The sequence below is a fragment of the Perca flavescens genome, chromosome 9, assembly GCF_004354835.1.
Source record: "Perca flavescens isolate YP-PL-M2 chromosome 9, PFLA_1.0, whole genome shotgun sequence".
NCBI classification, from domain to species: Eukaryota; Metazoa; Chordata; class Actinopteri; order Perciformes; family Percidae; genus Perca; species Perca flavescens.
The window spans coordinates 29,020,487-29,036,625 of NC_041339.1; the positions used below are offsets into that span (position 1 = coordinate 29,020,487).

At 40.5% G+C, this 16,139-nt stretch overlaps 3 protein-coding genes across 8 annotated transcripts in view; 1 reads left to right on the plus strand and 2 right to left on the minus strand.

Moving 5' to 3' along the window:
* Positions 1–5,787, minus strand: part of dnai3 (dynein axonemal intermediate chain 3) — a 29,421-nt gene extending 23,634 nt beyond the window's left edge. For both annotated transcript variants that reach the window (XM_028586916.1, XM_028586914.1), the window contains exon 1: positions 5,622–5,787. In XM_028586916.1, coding sequence (XP_028442717.1) covers positions 5,622–5,643 — 22 coding nt within the window. In that variant the 5' untranslated portion in view covers positions 5,644–5,787. The remainder of the gene's footprint in view (positions 1–5,621) is intronic.
* On the plus strand, positions 1–7,307 carry mcoln3b (mucolipin TRP cation channel 3b). 2 transcript variants are annotated; one of them, XM_028586921.1, is made up of 14 exons: positions 1–221; positions 867–1,090; positions 1,181–1,348; positions 1,656–1,809; positions 1,934–2,003; positions 2,118–2,214; positions 2,784–2,883; positions 3,048–3,160; positions 3,474–3,623; positions 4,360–4,461; positions 5,673–5,795; positions 6,266–6,472; positions 6,634–6,761; positions 6,871–7,307. In XM_028586921.1, the coding sequence occupies exons 2-14, from the start codon at positions 869–871 to the stop codon at positions 6,905–6,907; spliced, it is 1,671 nt and encodes a 556-aa protein (XP_028442722.1). In that variant the 5' UTR covers positions 1–221; positions 867–868; the 3' UTR covers positions 6,908–7,307. The 2 variants fall into 2 exon arrangements, with proteins under 2 accessions (XP_028442722.1, XP_028442723.1); XM_028586922.1 differs by lacking the exon at positions 1–221 and adding an exon at positions 316–449.
* The window catches only part of LOC114561147 (G-protein-signaling modulator 2), a 24,670-nt gene continuing 15,833 nt past the window's right edge, over positions 7,303–16,139 (minus strand). For all 4 annotated transcript variants that reach the window (XM_028586918.1, XM_028586917.1, XM_028586919.1 and 1 more), the window contains exons 7-15: positions 13,927–14,082; positions 13,001–13,109; positions 12,567–12,732; positions 11,958–12,052; positions 11,195–11,347; positions 10,331–10,493; positions 9,604–9,789; positions 9,408–9,523; positions 7,303–9,047 (exon numbers count right to left, since the gene is read on the minus strand). In XM_028586918.1, the coding sequence (XP_028442719.1) occupies positions 8,880–9,047; positions 9,408–9,523; positions 9,604–9,789; positions 10,331–10,493; positions 11,195–11,347; positions 11,958–12,052; positions 12,567–12,732; positions 13,001–13,109; positions 13,927–14,082 (1,312 nt within the window). In that variant the 3' untranslated portion in view covers positions 7,303–8,879. The remainder of the gene's footprint in view (positions 9,048–9,407; positions 9,524–9,603; positions 9,790–10,330; positions 10,494–11,194; positions 11,348–11,957; positions 12,053–12,566; positions 12,733–13,000; positions 13,110–13,926; positions 14,083–16,139) is intronic.

Genomic DNA, 16,139 nt, shown 5'->3' on the forward strand with positions numbered 1-16,139 from the left:
TACAATGTCGTCAGGAGTTACCTGAACCGAGGAGTTTTGCGTAGTCATTTGAGTTTTGCTCACAAGACAACACATACACACACACATTTTACAGAGTTTAATTAGCATATTTCAGTCATGACTCTCACACTAAAACAACAATTTGAGTAAGTTATGGATCGTATTTAAACCAGGACATTTTGGACACAAGCCCGCGTCTTGCAGACGACAGGTGGACATTGGTGAGTAGGCTATCCTATTGGCTACATTTTATTCATTTAGCTGTTAAGTGATGGCCCAGTTCGTCAGGATATGATCCTAATTCTTACACGACAAGTAGCCTAATGAATATTTAATAGTTTGCCGCAAAGCTGGAAGCTGATCGATTTCAGAATGTGATCTGCTGTGTATTATTCAACAATGCTCTGGTAGTAGGCTACACCTGACTTGATTCCTCTAGTTGTCCATTTGTAAGTTGGAAAAAAAGACAATGAAAGTATCCTGTGCCAAATGTCGTTTTGTGTTTTCTTTTATGTTTTTGAGGCCATATTTTTAGGGCAATATTGGATTTCACAGTTTTAAGTGTTTCAATTCTAATAGCATTTTGTTCCCCTTCATGGCCTCTTTTAAAGTCCAACAGACCCACAAAGGCCTTAAAATGTTGAGTTGAATCACAGTATGACACAATGTAAAGAAAAGATGTATTGCATGCCATTTGACAGTTGTACAGATGAAGTAAAAGCCTTCAGTGCCACCAAAGTTAAACATGTACATTTAAAAAGAAGATGATCAATAATCTTGCATTTCTCCTTTACATTTAGTGATCTCAGTATTGTATGCAATGTACTGTAGGCTATTGCAAGTAACTCACTTATAATTGATTATAGATATGGAGGAGTCCAGTGACTTGTATATTGTGTACGAGACAAATGGCCCCGCTCCCTGGGCAGACCACCAACATCAGTGTCTGGAGGATCTGGACAGTGTGGAATGTCTCAGAAGGAAGGTTAAATATTACTTTATGAACCCCTGTGAGAAGTACCACGCTCGAGGCCGAAAACCATGGAAACTTGTAGTGCAGATTATCAAAATTGTTATTATTACTATCCAGGTAACTAATCTCAGACATGACTTGAAAAGATGTTAAATGTGTTGTTTTCATCACCCTGATAACAAGTACTCTTTTTACCCCCCATCTCAGTTAGTGTCTTTTGGTCTGAGCAACCAGATGGTTGTCACATTCAAGGAGGAAAATCTGATGGCATTTAAGCACCTCTTCTTGAAAGATCATGTTGTTGGAGGCATGGATACATATGCTGTTTACAGACAGGCTGATGTTTATGATCACATCGATTACATCATTGAACAGGTAACTGGATGTCCGCATTTTCTTTTTATTTCCTCCTTGCGACACATTTTCCTTTTGCTTCTGTGTTACTGTAAATCATTGTTGGAATTTTATAACTTGCATGCTTATGTGACCATTCCAAGATGTATCTTGTTATGGGATTGGACTTTGTTCATGTAGTTAGAATCTGTCATGTTGATTTGTTTATTTTAAATGCATAAGTCTAACCCTAAACTGCTGCAGCCACATTTTTTCAGAGAGTTACTTTTGCACCCCAACCCTGTCAAAAAACCTAATTATCCCTACGATTTCAATTGTTCACTTCTAGTATGGACATCTGCACAACATCACAGTAGGCAATCACGAATATGAGAAAAACGGTGCTTTCTACACCCCCCTGTCAGTGTGTCAGGAGTTCTACAGAAATGGCACCATCTACCCTGGAAACGAGACCTTTCAAATCGATGCCCAAGTGGAAACCGGTATGATGCATGATCGCTTGAGTTATGAGTGGACAAACTGAATACTTTACCACTTAACCAGGTTTAATGAATTTATTCCTTGCTTGTTTTCCATTGTCTTTTTGTTGTGGCTTGTATTTAACAGAGTGCCTTGAAGTGTATCCGATGTATTATCCGTCATTGCAGGAAGCACATTTTGAATTGCATTTCAAAAGGTTTGCACATAACAGTTAATTAAAGTCTTTTTCTTGAGGCCCAAATCATTTTCCTCTCGGTTTTATACATGATGTGAAAATAACCCTCAGTTAATGTACCTGCTTTGTCCTCAGGATGCTCTCTGTCACGGTCACATTTGTTCTCAAGGCCATAAATTTACAGACAGTGAGACATCGAGAGCTGCCAGACTGCTACGACTTTACTGTTATTGTAAGTCACTCGATTTGTCTTCATGGCTCAGAAAACACTAACGGATCACATCAGACTGGATCTTTGAAAAGCTGTGATATGACACATCTGATCACTTTATTGCAGCCATAACGGCAACAAGGATTCCTTGTCGCTACCTGTTCAAACAGCACAGATAGGGGTTAAGAGTGTGAGACTTGTTTATTTTTTTAAAGTTTTTTTTTTTTTGGGGGGCATTTCTGTCTTTAATGGATAGGACAGCTGAGATATGAAAGAGGGGAGAGACATGCAGGAAACCGTCATAGGTCTGACTCGAACCCTGGACCTTCTGCGTCAAGGAATAAACCTCTTATATGTGCGCCCGCTCTACCCACTGAGCTAACCCGGCCACATCTTGTGTTTATTTGATGAAACTACTGTTGACACAAATCCGAGCAGTCTGTTGCACAAAGTGCCTTCTATGTTAATAGGTAAATGTTATCTTAAGGGCCTGGAAAGTGAATGTTTAGCTATTGGGTTTGACGGTTATAGGATGTCCTTTTCAAAAAGATTGTATTTCCTCCCTTAAACAAGACTCTCTGGGTTAACAGATAACCTTTAACAACCAAGCTCACAGCGGCATGATAAAGGTTGACCTGGAAACCGATGTTGACATTAATGAATGCAGAGACTGGACTGTAACTGGAGCATGTAAGTTTGCTGAGCTAATTTCAGTATGTACAAATCAATCATCTGCATTGCTTTACGCTCATGTCCAGGATGCCGGGGATTCATTAAGGCTGCTCTCTAAGCTCGAGACTCTGTTGATGTTCATCCTTTTCAGACGAGTAAATTAAATGTCTCTGTTCCCTCAGCTGCTCGACACATATACCTGACTGTGCTGTTTGACTGCCTCGTCATTATCACTTGCATCACCTCCTTCACCCTCTGCACACGCTCAGTGATCAATGGGATCAAGCTGCAGTTTGTAAGTTAACTGAACTGACCATAAAACACAGCAAGTAGCCCCTGTAGTTTGTTTGCTAAGATGTAAGAAAACATATGATTGTCTGTTGTGTATCTGTTCATTATGCTATATATGCTGTTTTTATATATATATATACATACATACATACATACATACATACATACATACATACACACAAAAATAACGGGATCTGTAAAATGCATGACCGACCTCTAGCTTTAACTACTACTTAACTGCAAATCAAAAGGTACTGACAATTTGAATACCAAGATTAACAGTACAATGTCCTACATTTTCCTTCTGCTGTAAACAGGAGTACACACATTACTGCAAGAATCATTGCGGTAAAGAAGTCCCATGGTCAGACAAGTTGGAGTTTGTTAATGGTTGGTATATTCTGATCATTGCTAGCGACATCATGACCATCATTGGCTCCATTCTCAAGATACAGATCCAGTCTAAGGTAATGGGGATTTTTTATTACATTATGACTGAGGATGATCCATGTTATTTGCACAGGGTTTCCATGGGGTCTTAAAAAGTTTTTAAATCCATTAAAGTATTGTATTCTAGGTCTTAAATCATTTCAAAGAGGTCCTAATTTTCCTACGTCCAGGCACGCTACCTCTTATGCTCTTTTTTTTTTTTATTCCGTGATGTTGTAGTTTTTTTCTTTTGCTAGTCCAGATATAATTTTGCTGTATTATGGCTACAAATGAGACCACCATCCACAACTTCTATTGCAGCCAATCTGCTTTTGTGTAATTGGTGCGAGTCTTTTTCGGATTGTACTACAGACATAAAACTGATTTCATTCTTCAGCTATGGAGAAGTAGCCTAGAAATCTAGACGGACCCTAGCGGCAGCAAATTTAATTTGCAGGCACTCTCTGTTGACTTGCGAGCTGGAAAAACCAAACTCTAGTCAAGCCAATCACATCGTGATCAGAGAAGTGCAAGTTTAGCAATACTTGGCTTGAAAAAATAACTGAATTTAGGGCTTAGGTGATGTTGATATAAAGGTCTTACGTTTTATTATAATGTTCTTAAATTTGACTTGGTGAAACCTGCAGAAACTGTTGCAATGTCTCTCAATATTACGTCCCATCAATATCAGCTGCTGTCTCCACTGTGTATGTAGTCCTGAGGTATTCCTTCAGTAGATTTGTTGCATTTTTAAACACCCACTGTTTCTTTTAGGTCCTCACAAGCTATGATGTCTGCAGCATCTTCCTTGGGATCGGCACTATGTTTGTTTGGATCGGGGTCATCCGCTACATGGGCTACTTCAGGAAGTATAATGTAAGACGGTCTAGATCATTTATCAAATACAGCACATGCTCATTAATTTTTCGTCCATCACATGTAGTACAAAATTCAACAATACCATTGTCACTGTTTACAATAGAGATCCCATACAATGCAAATGCAACAGTAGCACAAATCATTTACCAACTGTTAATATTTCTGAAAAAGGAATGCCACTAAACTTAGTTTTTCATGTGGTTTAAAAGACAATTCCAGCGCAAAATGAACCTAGGGGTTAATAACACGTGTACAGAGTCGACCGTTCTCTGGGATATGTTTTCATGCTAATCGATTGAGTCTCTAGCCTAAAACAAGCTAGCGCAAACCGCTGATTAGCTTATAACACTAGTCTTCGGGGCACTGGTAAAGTAAAAAGAAATTGCTATTTCTATACCACTAACAAGGCTCAAAATAGCACCACACTTCCACGGTAGCATGAGGATCCCTACATGTAAAACGAAGCATTGACAACTTTATAAGTGTACAGCCAGTTTATTAAAAAGAGTTTATAAAGACAGTAGTACCGTTCACGTATGCAGGCAGGCGCCATCTTGGGAAAACCGTCACGATCAGTCAAATGATGAACGCCGTGCTTGAGCTATGCTACTGGTTACTGGTTGCACAGCGTTCGTCGTTCGACTGTTCATGATTGTTTTGTCTTTAAACTCTTTTTTAACCTTGTTAGTGGTATAGAAATAGCCATTTATTTTTACTTTACCAGTGCCCCGAAGACTAGCGTTAGAAGCTAATCTCCGGTTTGCGCTAGCTTGTTTCAAACTAGCGACATTCGATTAGCATGAAAACATATCCCAGAGAACGGTAGACTCCGTACACGCGTTATTAACCCATCGGTTCATATTGCGCCGGAATTGTCCTTTAAGTTGCTTTGCCAGTATCTGAACACAAACTTTCCTCTTGCAGGGGATTTTTTTCTCACCGTTACAACACATCCTGTGGAACCACACCATATTTCCTACACTTATCGTCAATGAAGCAGTGTACTGTGGCATTTCATGCTTAAGTCTTTGTTCAAAATTTGATCTATGAGGTTATTTTCCAGCCCATTTCTGATAATTGCCCCAAATTACAGGAACTGTAAAAAAGGAAACTCCATTCTTGTGTGTAGTTTTCCCAGATACTTGTCTTCAACGTACATTGTTTCAGATCTTTTACCATCTGTTGTCGTCGTCTGTGGCTATTTTCAGATTCTCATCCTGACACTGAGGGCAGCTTTCCCAAATGTTATCCGTTTCATCTGCTGCGCTGGAATTATCTACCTGAGTTACTGTTTTTGCGGCTGGATCGTCCTCGGCCCATACCATGAGAAGGTAAGAGGTGTTTACGTAATACAAAGAAAGGTCTGCTGGATTTTTACAAAAAAGCTCACCAGTTTCTGCTTCTTTCAGTAGTAAATCACAGCTGTGGAAAGTAACTAGGTACATTCACAAAAGACGGAAATATTGTACTTTTTTTTTTTTTATAACAGTTACGAGTTAGTTACTGCAAATTCAGATATATAAAATACAATCAACAAAAAAAATTGATGCTACAATATTACAGATTAAGCTACCAAACAGTATATACATTTGTTAAAATTAGCTCCACCTTTGCCAGCTGCAACATTAAGGTGACACATTAATGCATCAGTAATTATATTCCACTAACATAACATTATTCTGAAATGGGCAGTTTGCATAGTTAGTTCTTTTACTTTCCTTTTGTAAATTTCTAAACTGCAGTACTGTTACTTTTAAGTAAAAGATCTGATGACCTTCTTCTCTTTGCCCTTTTGTTTTAGTTCCGGACCTTGAACACAGTGTCAGAGTGTCTATTCTCCCTGATCAACGGAGACGACATGTTTTCCACCTTTAAGAACATGCAGCAGAAGAGCAGCCTGGTGTGGATCTTCAGCAGGGTCTACCTCTATACCTTTGTCTCACTCTTCATCTACATGATCCTCAGCCTTTTCATCACAATCATCACTGACACCTACGACACCATCAAGGTGATGGGGTTTACCCCTTTTCTGGCATTTGCCATTATTTTACCCACCTAGCTTTGAAGGATATGCTGGTTATTCCAAGAAGAGTAATGTTTTATTTGCAGTTAAGCAAACTATGTGTGCCGCCCGGTGTTAACTGTCACTTTTTGCAACTCCTTGAGCAGCAGCAGCAGCAAAGTGCAACTCCAACATCAGAGCTGCAAAAATTCCTGTCGTTGTGTAAAGATCTGCCTAACTCTGGGGTGTACAGACTCGACGAGACCAGCTGCTTCTTGAACTGCTGCATCAAAAGGTAGGTCAGATGCAGCTCACACTGGCCAATGCTAACTGCTAATATTCTATGTAGTTGCTAGACATACCATCTTCAAAAGAATCTAAGCCGAGCCATTTTCTCCTTTCAGGTGCAGAAAGCATGAGACGCTGACGTCCGAGGCATAGCAAGGCCACTAATGTGGAAATATGGAAAGGCTTTACCGTATAAACTAGCCTTCCAATTAATGTGCACTTTATACGGTTATATTTAGTAGGGGAGTCTTGAAAAGCCTTTTTTCCCCATTAACATCACAGTTTTACTCAGGTGATTTGATTTAACGTGAAGGAGCAGTTTAAGTACTGAAAAGACCAAACTGGAAAGTAAGAAACAAAGGAATTCAAAACACAGATGAAGTCTGGTCTCCATGATGCAGAGAGCACTTTGTAAATACACTTATTTATATTGATGTATAGATGAAACAAAGTGACACATTTGGAATTTTCCAAAACACGTCCTTTGGAAGGATCCCCATGTTGTACATCGAAGATAATGAACAAGGTTAAATAAATAAATTGTAATGTAAAATTGTGAGATTTTATTTCTCCATTGTCAGGAGAAGATTCAATACAAAATCTAACATAACATTTCTTTTTTCCCCTCACACTACAGTTAATCGTTAGTAATCAGTAAAATCGTGTTACAAAGAAAATGCCCATTTCAATAATAACTCTATACAACCCTTAATAATATAAAACTGACATACTTTAAGACTTTATAAAAGCAATATCGGGGAACAGATGCTATAATTGGCTCCACTAGCCACCACTGCAGTAGTAGCAGTAGACCTTTATTTCCCCAGAGAGGATTTGTCATTTGAGTTATTGTTGGAGAGGTCTGAGATCAATTCAAACCGAGATGTACCAATCTTAAAGACTTGCTGAAATCAGAAATAGGCAGAACAAGCCGTGCAATGTTCCAGTTTGCTTAATTGCTTGAGATAGGTTCATATGTCTCTTTTGTCCATCATAAAGCAGAAATCCCTTTGGTTTGGCTTATGTCCTTGGATACAGTACAAACTACTCGAAACACCACAACCCACAGTTTGTTTGAGTGGCTTGATGCAAGCCTCCAGAGTAGGCAGACGTCACTGGTGCAGAGCTCTCTGAGTAAAACAGGCAGCAGGGGGCGCTACAAACAAGGTGGCAACCCAGAGACGCTGTTGGCTATCTAAAAACAAGTCCTAAAAAAACCTAAAATTTCCCATTTTACAGTCACAATGACCAGTACTGTTTGAGATGTTTCCCAATAGTGTCCCTTGGTGCCCCTTGTATTCTTGCAGGAACGTCGTCAGGACAATACCAAAAGGCAGGAATTAAAGTATAAAAAAACCTAACCTATAAAACCCTGATTGATGAAAAATGGAAGCCTGGTTACTTAATCTTGTATTCGGAGTGAAAAAATGACTCATGTGCCTATTTCACACCAATGACCAGGGTTATCGGACCCATGTTCAACCCTTCTTTTAAAAATGCAAACCAAGCCGGTCAACAAGGGTGGATCCCTGGTCATGACAATTCAGATAGGACCCGGATCACAACCTGGAAGTGATGCATACCAATTACAGTACCTCCTGTGCTGGGGGGGGGGTAAGAGGTCCTATTTTAGTGAACAGCTAACGTTGTTACATACTCCAGTCTAGTCCACCACCAGAACTTGCGTTATGTCATTGAATTCCTCATTGTTGGCTCTCTGCAGCCTGCAGATTGAACTGCAGCTCGGGTGAATAGAGAGCGGAACGGACCCGTGAATAAGAGGTTGTTCCACAGAGATTACGTTCTAAAGCACAAATAAATAACCATCAAACACTCTACAGATGACTTTGTGGAGACAGACGCTCTCAGTTCAAGTGAAAAAAAAAAAAAAATTCTCAAAGTGTGCAGCGACCTTGGCGACTGCACCTCCCGTCTTCAACCAATTACATCATTTGTCCCACCCCTTTGTTAGGGACCCTGGTCTTGTGCAATTCACATTGAAATCGACCCGTGTCCGACCCACTTCTTGACCTGGGTCACAAAACCGAGTCGGTCAACGCGGGTTAATCCTTTCAAGCACAAAGTCAACCCTGGTTGATCCTTTGGTGTGGGAGGGGTAATGGAGTCAGTCTGGTTTGGATTGGGTGACGCCAGGAGGCGGCAGGACTCGCTGCTCCTCCATCCTGTTGGATTGGGAACGCATGATGAGACTGAAGAAATCCTCATCCGGAACAGTTGGTCCTTTGGTTTTAGAAGGTGGAGCAGCACACCTCTGGTCGTTCAGTCGGGAGCCCTAAAAACATTGACGAGAGACAGCTCAGTCATATTAGCTGATGCTTATCAAGAGCAATTTACAGTTTTGCACGAGCATCCATGTATGCATCTCTGAAATTTACAAATTGCCTTTAATTGAACCCTTCAAGAACCTTGCCTACTCTGTAAACTGGAAAATAATTACAACTGTATTGAACACCATCGAAAATAAACTGACTTTTTAAAAATGTGCCTGAAAAACATATAGGTCAAGCTTTATTTGAGATTTATTAATTTTGAAATGTATTAGGAAATTGTTCAAAAATTACAGAGGTGAAATAAAGTAATACTATAGTGTATGCTTGGGCAACAAGCAATATACAGGATTTATTTTTCTCACCTGGCACTTTACTAGAATGTCGAAGAAAACATCGTCCCCGTCAGGCTGCTCAGCGCTTGCCTCGAGGCGACTGTAGAGGGAGGGTGTGTGAGAGGTATCTGTACTGGAGATCGGGGCTGGGAGGAGAAATTCGTATTAGTCACGATGGGAGTAGTAGCACTGAGGTAGATGACAGAAACGGGCAGTATGTGGTTACCTTGTGGGGGGACTTGATCTGTGCTGGAGGTGGAGGGTGTACGAGGCGGGTTGGAGGTGTTGAGACGTAAGCCAGGAAAATGGCTCGGGCTGACTCGTTGGTCGTCCAGACGACGGGCCTGGGAGCTGGCCAGCAGCTCCAGGAAATGACCAGGATCCTGAAACGGCGTTTCGCACTCCAAAATAGCTAGAAACAGAGATACTTATGAGCTGTGTGTGATTTGTAACAACAATGTACTGTAAGTGTATTACACTTGTGTTGTGCCTTTCACTCCTCTACCCAGCATTTCAGAATATGTAGGAGGTAAACACAGGAAACAGAGGATGAAAAGAGTTTGAGAAGGGTTGAGGTACTCATGGGTTACAGTTATTCTATGAAATTAAAATAACACTCAAACCAAAATCTCTTTTGAGTGTTAGATACTCATCATAGATTTTGGGTGGCGTATCACTTTACACATCTTTGAAACAAACACCAAAGGATTCCACAACATTTCATATGTAAAGGACACATTGTGGAAATGATGCATTCACACCATATAAGAGCAAAACTGACTTCTCACCACAGACTGAATATGACGAGTAATTGGCTTGTCATTAATAAGGGACAAACATGCGGCGGAATAATAAAGAACCATCAAGCACAAATTTCCACTTGTATTTCTCCTAGAATGAGTAGTCAGACAATAAACTATTCCATATGGTGTGAACACAAGGGGCAGACTCACATTTACTTTCAGCTACAGGTGGGGTGGAGGAGGGAGAGGAATGAGCAGTGAGATGGCTCTGGTCATCCAGTAGGGAGCACCTTTGGTCGTCCATCCTGTTGCCCTGGAAACGAGAGAGGAGGTCGAAAAAGCCATCCTCTCCAATGGTGTCCCGTGATCCTGGCTACGGTGTTAAAAAAAAAAAAACAATAAATACAAAGACTCCATAACATTGGAAAAGGGCTTCAGATAATTGATCAGGATAGCCGACAGGCTAAACACAGGAAAGAAAGGTTAACAGCATGGACACACCGCATCCCTTCCTACTTCTTAACTCTCCTGTTAAAGAAGCAATAGTTTAGGGATTGAACAATTAGTTAATCTGTCAACTGACAAAACGTATTCAGATTCTTCAAAAACGTTGATTATTGTTTACATTTTTCAAAGGGGTAAAAAGTGAACTATTCTGTAGAGTTTGTAAAAGGAAGTTTGTTCTTGTGCATAGCAGCGCTTATAGATACAGTTGCATTCCTGTGTGTGGACGCAGAGGGCATAAAGTCCGCGACTACACTATATAGTTTGTAATACAAAAGGCGTTTTCATTTGATAGAAAACCATTATTCAATTTAAACTATTCCTTTTGAAATTGACTTATCTTGACTTTTCTTTCGCCCACACTGGAATCTGACCATTTTTTGGAACACATGAAACAAAACATTTCCTCCTAAAGTCCTCATACTGTATGAGGAAGAAAATCGTTGGTAGAGGGGCTGTCATAGGATACATGTTTCACTTTTAACGTTTTCTTGAGGGTGAATCATCATTGCCCATCTTTTGGGTCCCAGGGACGTTATGAGCATGACAATCTAGTGTATTTAGAATTACCTTAGGAGACAATGGTGCCTCCTGCTCAGGAGCTGAAGGCTCATGCTTGTTCTTCTGCTTCTTGCTTTTCAGCCGTTGGAAGAGGAAGAGCTTAGTAGAAGCCTTGATTGTGTTGTTTTTTGAAGACACGGGGAATACATCCTCTCCCCAGTCCTGTACATTAAAAGTGCAAACAGATTGGTCATTGAACATCGCTGTTGGATTCAGGTTAGGTCTGAACTACTTTTACCCATGTTAAACACCGTAGGGTGTTTGGTGAACAGGTTCTTGGGAAAAAGTTTTTTTACATGACAAAAAAAAGTTTTGGTTTAATTTGGACTACATGTTCCTAGAGCCATAGCACATGGCTGATTTAAATAATCTTGCATTTTGAAAATTAAGACCATCACCTTAAATGAGCATCAATCATTTGGCATTTTCTTTGTCACAACAGCAGTTAAGTCAAAATAAATTAACCATATAATTTGCCTCATAAATGATCTAAAGAAAGAAAATAATTACTTTAATGTTAATGACAACCGGAGTAGTGCTTACAGTTGGACAGTTTTCTAGGTTACAAGCTAGATTTTTATGTCAAATACAAATTGGGAATGTTGAGTATGTGTATGCAAACTTAAAAAGTGAAAACTGAAAATCAGTTGAAATCAGAGTAACTTCCACTCCCACTGATTTGCAATGCATTGAAGACAAAAAAAAAATACATACAGTACTTCACATCATAAGTGTTTGTGCCCTGTAAAGTATTTTCACATTTCACACATACTGGATGAGCCGATGAATCCCCAGTTTGAGTTTTGTCAGGACTTGGAATCAGTCCAGTCTCTGCACTCTCTCTTATCCTTGGTTGAGACTTGACCCCTGAAACAAAAATACTAAGTTCAACAGTGTGGCCACATGTTTTAATATTTATACCACACTTTAACAACTACTAGACAAGTGACGAATACATTTCTTTCCTCAAAATTAGCAAAGGCGAGTTTGCAGTCTCTTTCCTGCCTCTGTTGGCACATTGCTTTGTTTTATTGGTGCGTTACTGCTACCTGTAGGTCAGTGAACTAGTGTGACACCATTGGTAGGACTGTGTACCATATCATCTGTGTGCACATGTGAGTGGATACATACCATTGCTGGCACAAGGTAACTTCAACGAAGCATCGCAATGTAAGGTGGCCTTTTATGGAGAATAGATTTTCCATAGGACAGGAATTTACATCTTGAAATGTGTGCATGAAGGTAATGTAAGTGTGTTCTGTCATGTTGCTTAAAATGCAATTACACAGATTCACAAGTGTAACTGCATATTGCTACAGGTTCCAAAATGGATTCGTCAAAACAAAAAAAAAAAAAAAAAAAAAGTGATTTACAGATTTACCTTGGAGGCTGGGGTAACCCTGGTAGCCTGCTGGGAGAGCAGAGCTGTTGGTGTTGGTGTTGCGGAAGATGTTGGGGTGGATGTTGGAGTTGGACTTCAGGCCTACGACCAGCCGTAGGTCTGACAAGTTCATCGTGGCTGTCATCTCACCGCTTTTGTCTCCCGTCTGCATCAAAGTTAATGTAACCAAAGCTCAATATGAGCATGTGACAAATCAAAGACAAAACATACTATTGCTAAGTAGGATTCATTTTTATACTGGCTTTGCAGTTTGTATGTCCATAACAATCCTCAATGAATGCATACATACACATGCTGCATACAAAAGAAGCTATTATTTCCTGCTGTTCCCCATACAACCAGTAGAGGGGTGTGTGGCCTGATGGCAGCGACTGATTGCACTCTGAAGGAGGAGGTATATAGTAAACAGTCACCTCTTTGGCAATTTCCAGATGTTTCTCAGCAAAGTACATTGCTTGCTGATGATTCCCCAGGGCAGTGTGAGCATTTCCTAGACTCCAGTACGCTCGTCCTTCACCCACCCTGCAGTGAGACACAAAGGGAAACAGGCTGAGCAACTTCAGCTGAGAGCACGCAAGAATGGGAAGGGCATTCATCAAACTATCATACAGTACAATCACAAAAACCTGATCCTAACATGAGCGCATGCTGATTTCGCAACAGTTAGGATTCAACAATTCTTTATCGTTAAATCAATCTCACGCCTGCGTACAGATTTCACAGTGTACAAAAAGAAAATCTATTGTATACAACAATACCTTAAGTTCTACTTATAGGAAGAATATTTGTATGAGTAAATAGACATTTTCAAAACCAATTATCAGACTGAAGAACTCTCTCTCTCCGTTCCTCCTATTACATCCAATTGTATTCCTTGTATGTGACTAAGCCTACACACACTGAGTATCTGTAAGGTCAAGCAAAAAAAGGTTAAAACATTAAAAAGCTAAACATGTGTCCACCTGAAAACAAAGTTAGTCAAGGATGAGTTGTTTTAAATGTAATCTATAAAAGGATTGTCATGTTTTGTAAAACAGAATACAATTTGTAATCCGTAAATAGAAAGTCTATGTCTTGCTGATGTGCATGTGGATCTGCCATTATGTGTTAATAACATTAAATCCCATTGCAAGTCCCAAATGCTGTTTGCTTGTCACTTTTTGCTTGTCTGCTTTTTGTTTCTGCCATTTACTGTAGCTTCATGGGTGTTGGCAGCAACACCACCAACTTCTGGCAGGTAATTAGTTCAGGGGCCACCCACAGAGAAACTGTACATGCTCATTATACTTCAAAGACAGTTTGCCAGAAAGCTGACAACAAATGGCTTTATGGCAGATACCTGTCATTGAGGTCCTGAGCAATGACCAGATGTTTGAGATGGTAATCAATGGCTCTCTCATAGTCCTGCAGTAGTGTGTAGGTGTTGCCTAGACTGTAACAGGCCTGGGCCTCCACTGCTTTGTCCTTCAAAAGCCTGGCCAGCTGCAGAGTTCTCCTGGGGGCGAAACAGAAGAGGAAGAAGACTGTCAAAGAATGTCTAGGGTGGGAGAAGGAGAATGATAGTTATCTGCTACTTTCTTTTCTTTCCTTGTTGCAATTTTCCAATTTTCCAAGGGTCTGTGTCAAGAACATGCTGGAGTAAGATATTAAAAAACTTTTGAATTGAATTAACTACTGCTGCTAAACAACTACATATCTGTGTACATGTCTGTGGTCGTTACCAAAAGAGTAAATTATTTACTTCAAGTCTGCCTATTTAGCGTTAATAAGCGGTAGACAAACTTTTGATTAAAAAGGTTTATAACACACTGGTGTAGATGTAAGCATATTTAACGACATTATGAGGTGTATATTAATTACAGTATTTGTCAGAAATATAACTTCCATTATGGAGACATATTTCATTGCAACTGTTTTACGGTCATTCATTTGACATTTATACAGCAGCCTCCGCTTATGAATGCTGACCGGAGGAGTTATAGTTGCTGATAAATACATTAACACTTATCTGCTTACAACTACATTTAATTAATGTTTATATACTGCTTATAATAATAATAATAATAATAATAATAATAATAATCTGCCACCATTGTTCCGGTGCCTAAACACTCCAACACAGCCAAGGAACTGAACGATTTCCACCCGGTTGCACTTACACCCATCATTGCAAAATGTTTTGAGAGGCTGGTCCTCTCACAACTGAAATCATGTCTGCCCACTGCAATGGACCTGTACCAATTTGCCTACAGACGCAACAGATCAACAGAGGATGCCATCTCCACAGCGCGCCACCTGGCACTCACCCACCTGGACAGTCCCAATACATATGTTAGAATGCTGTTCATTGACTTCAGTTCAGCATTCAACACTGTAATCCCTTCCAAGATGATCTCCAAGCTCAGCCAGCTTGGCATCAGCAACTCACTCTGCAACTGGATTGTGGACTTCCTCACTAACTTAAATTTACTTAAATTAGGAGCCCTCTGCTCTACTCCCTCTTCACCCACGACTGCACCCCTGGTTATGGCTCCAATGCCATAATCAAGTTCGCAGATGACACCACAGTGGTGGGCCGGATCAGAGATGAGGATGAAACAATTCAATTCAATTTTATGTATAGTATCAAATCATAACAGAGTTATCTCGAGACACTTATAGACACAGATAGAGTAGGTCTAGACCACACTCTATAATTTACAAAGCCCCAACAATTACAGTAGTTCCCTCAAGAGCAAGCATTAGCAGTGGCTATTGCAACAGTGGCAAGGAAAAACTCCCTTTTTGGAAGAAACCTCGGCAGACCCAGACTCTTGGTAGGCGGTGTCTGACGGGGCCGGTTGGGGGTGTGATGGCGATAATAGTCGCATTAAAGATAGTGGAACAGTGACTTTGAAGGTAGTCGTTGTAGTTCATGTCACAGCAGGACGTTGCGGGATGAAACGTGGCGCTGCAGAGCATATAGGGATGAGGTTCAGCACCTAGCTACTGTATGTGGTGTAAAAACAATAACCTGGCACTCAACACCCAGAAGACCAAGGAGATCATTCTGGACTTCAGAAGAACCAAGAGCAAGGCACACACCCTCCTCCACATCAGCGGTGCTGAGGTGGAATGTGTGTCTAGCTTTAAGTTCCTTGGGGTCCACATCACAGAAAATCTTTCTTGGTCTCTCAACTCCTCTAGTCTGGTGAAGAAGGCACATCAGCGCCGTCACTTTCTACGGACCCTTAAGAAAGCATACCTATGTCCTAGAATTCTATCAGACTTCTACCGCTCTATCACTGAGAGCATACTCGCAAACTCCATCTCTGTATGGTACGGCAACTGCAACGCTGCCGATCGCAAGGCACTACAAAGAGTAGTGAAATCTGCCCAAAAGACTACTGGCTCCCAACTCCCCTCCATCCACAACACACATAATAAACGCTGTACAAACAAAGCCAAAACCATTGTCAAGGATGCTATCCACCCAAACCATGGGCTTTTCACCCTACTTCTATCTGGCAGGTGAATCAGGAGCCTCCCGCACCAGCAGGCTCAGGTACAGCT

Excerpts from the sequence above, each read along its gene's own strand:
- mcoln3b (XM_028586921.1), top strand. The coding sequence starts at position 869 with ATGGAGGAGTCCAGTGACTTGTATATTGTGTACGAGACAAATGGCCCC. Across the intron at positions 4,462-5,672 it reads GCTACTTCAGGAAGTATAAT|ATTCTCATCCTGACACTGAG; the intron begins GTAAGACGGTCT and ends GGCTATTTTCAG. Across the intron at positions 6,473-6,633 it reads ACACCTACGACACCATCAAG|CAGCAGCAGCAAAGTGCAAC; the intron begins GTGATGGGGTTT and ends CTCCTTGAGCAG.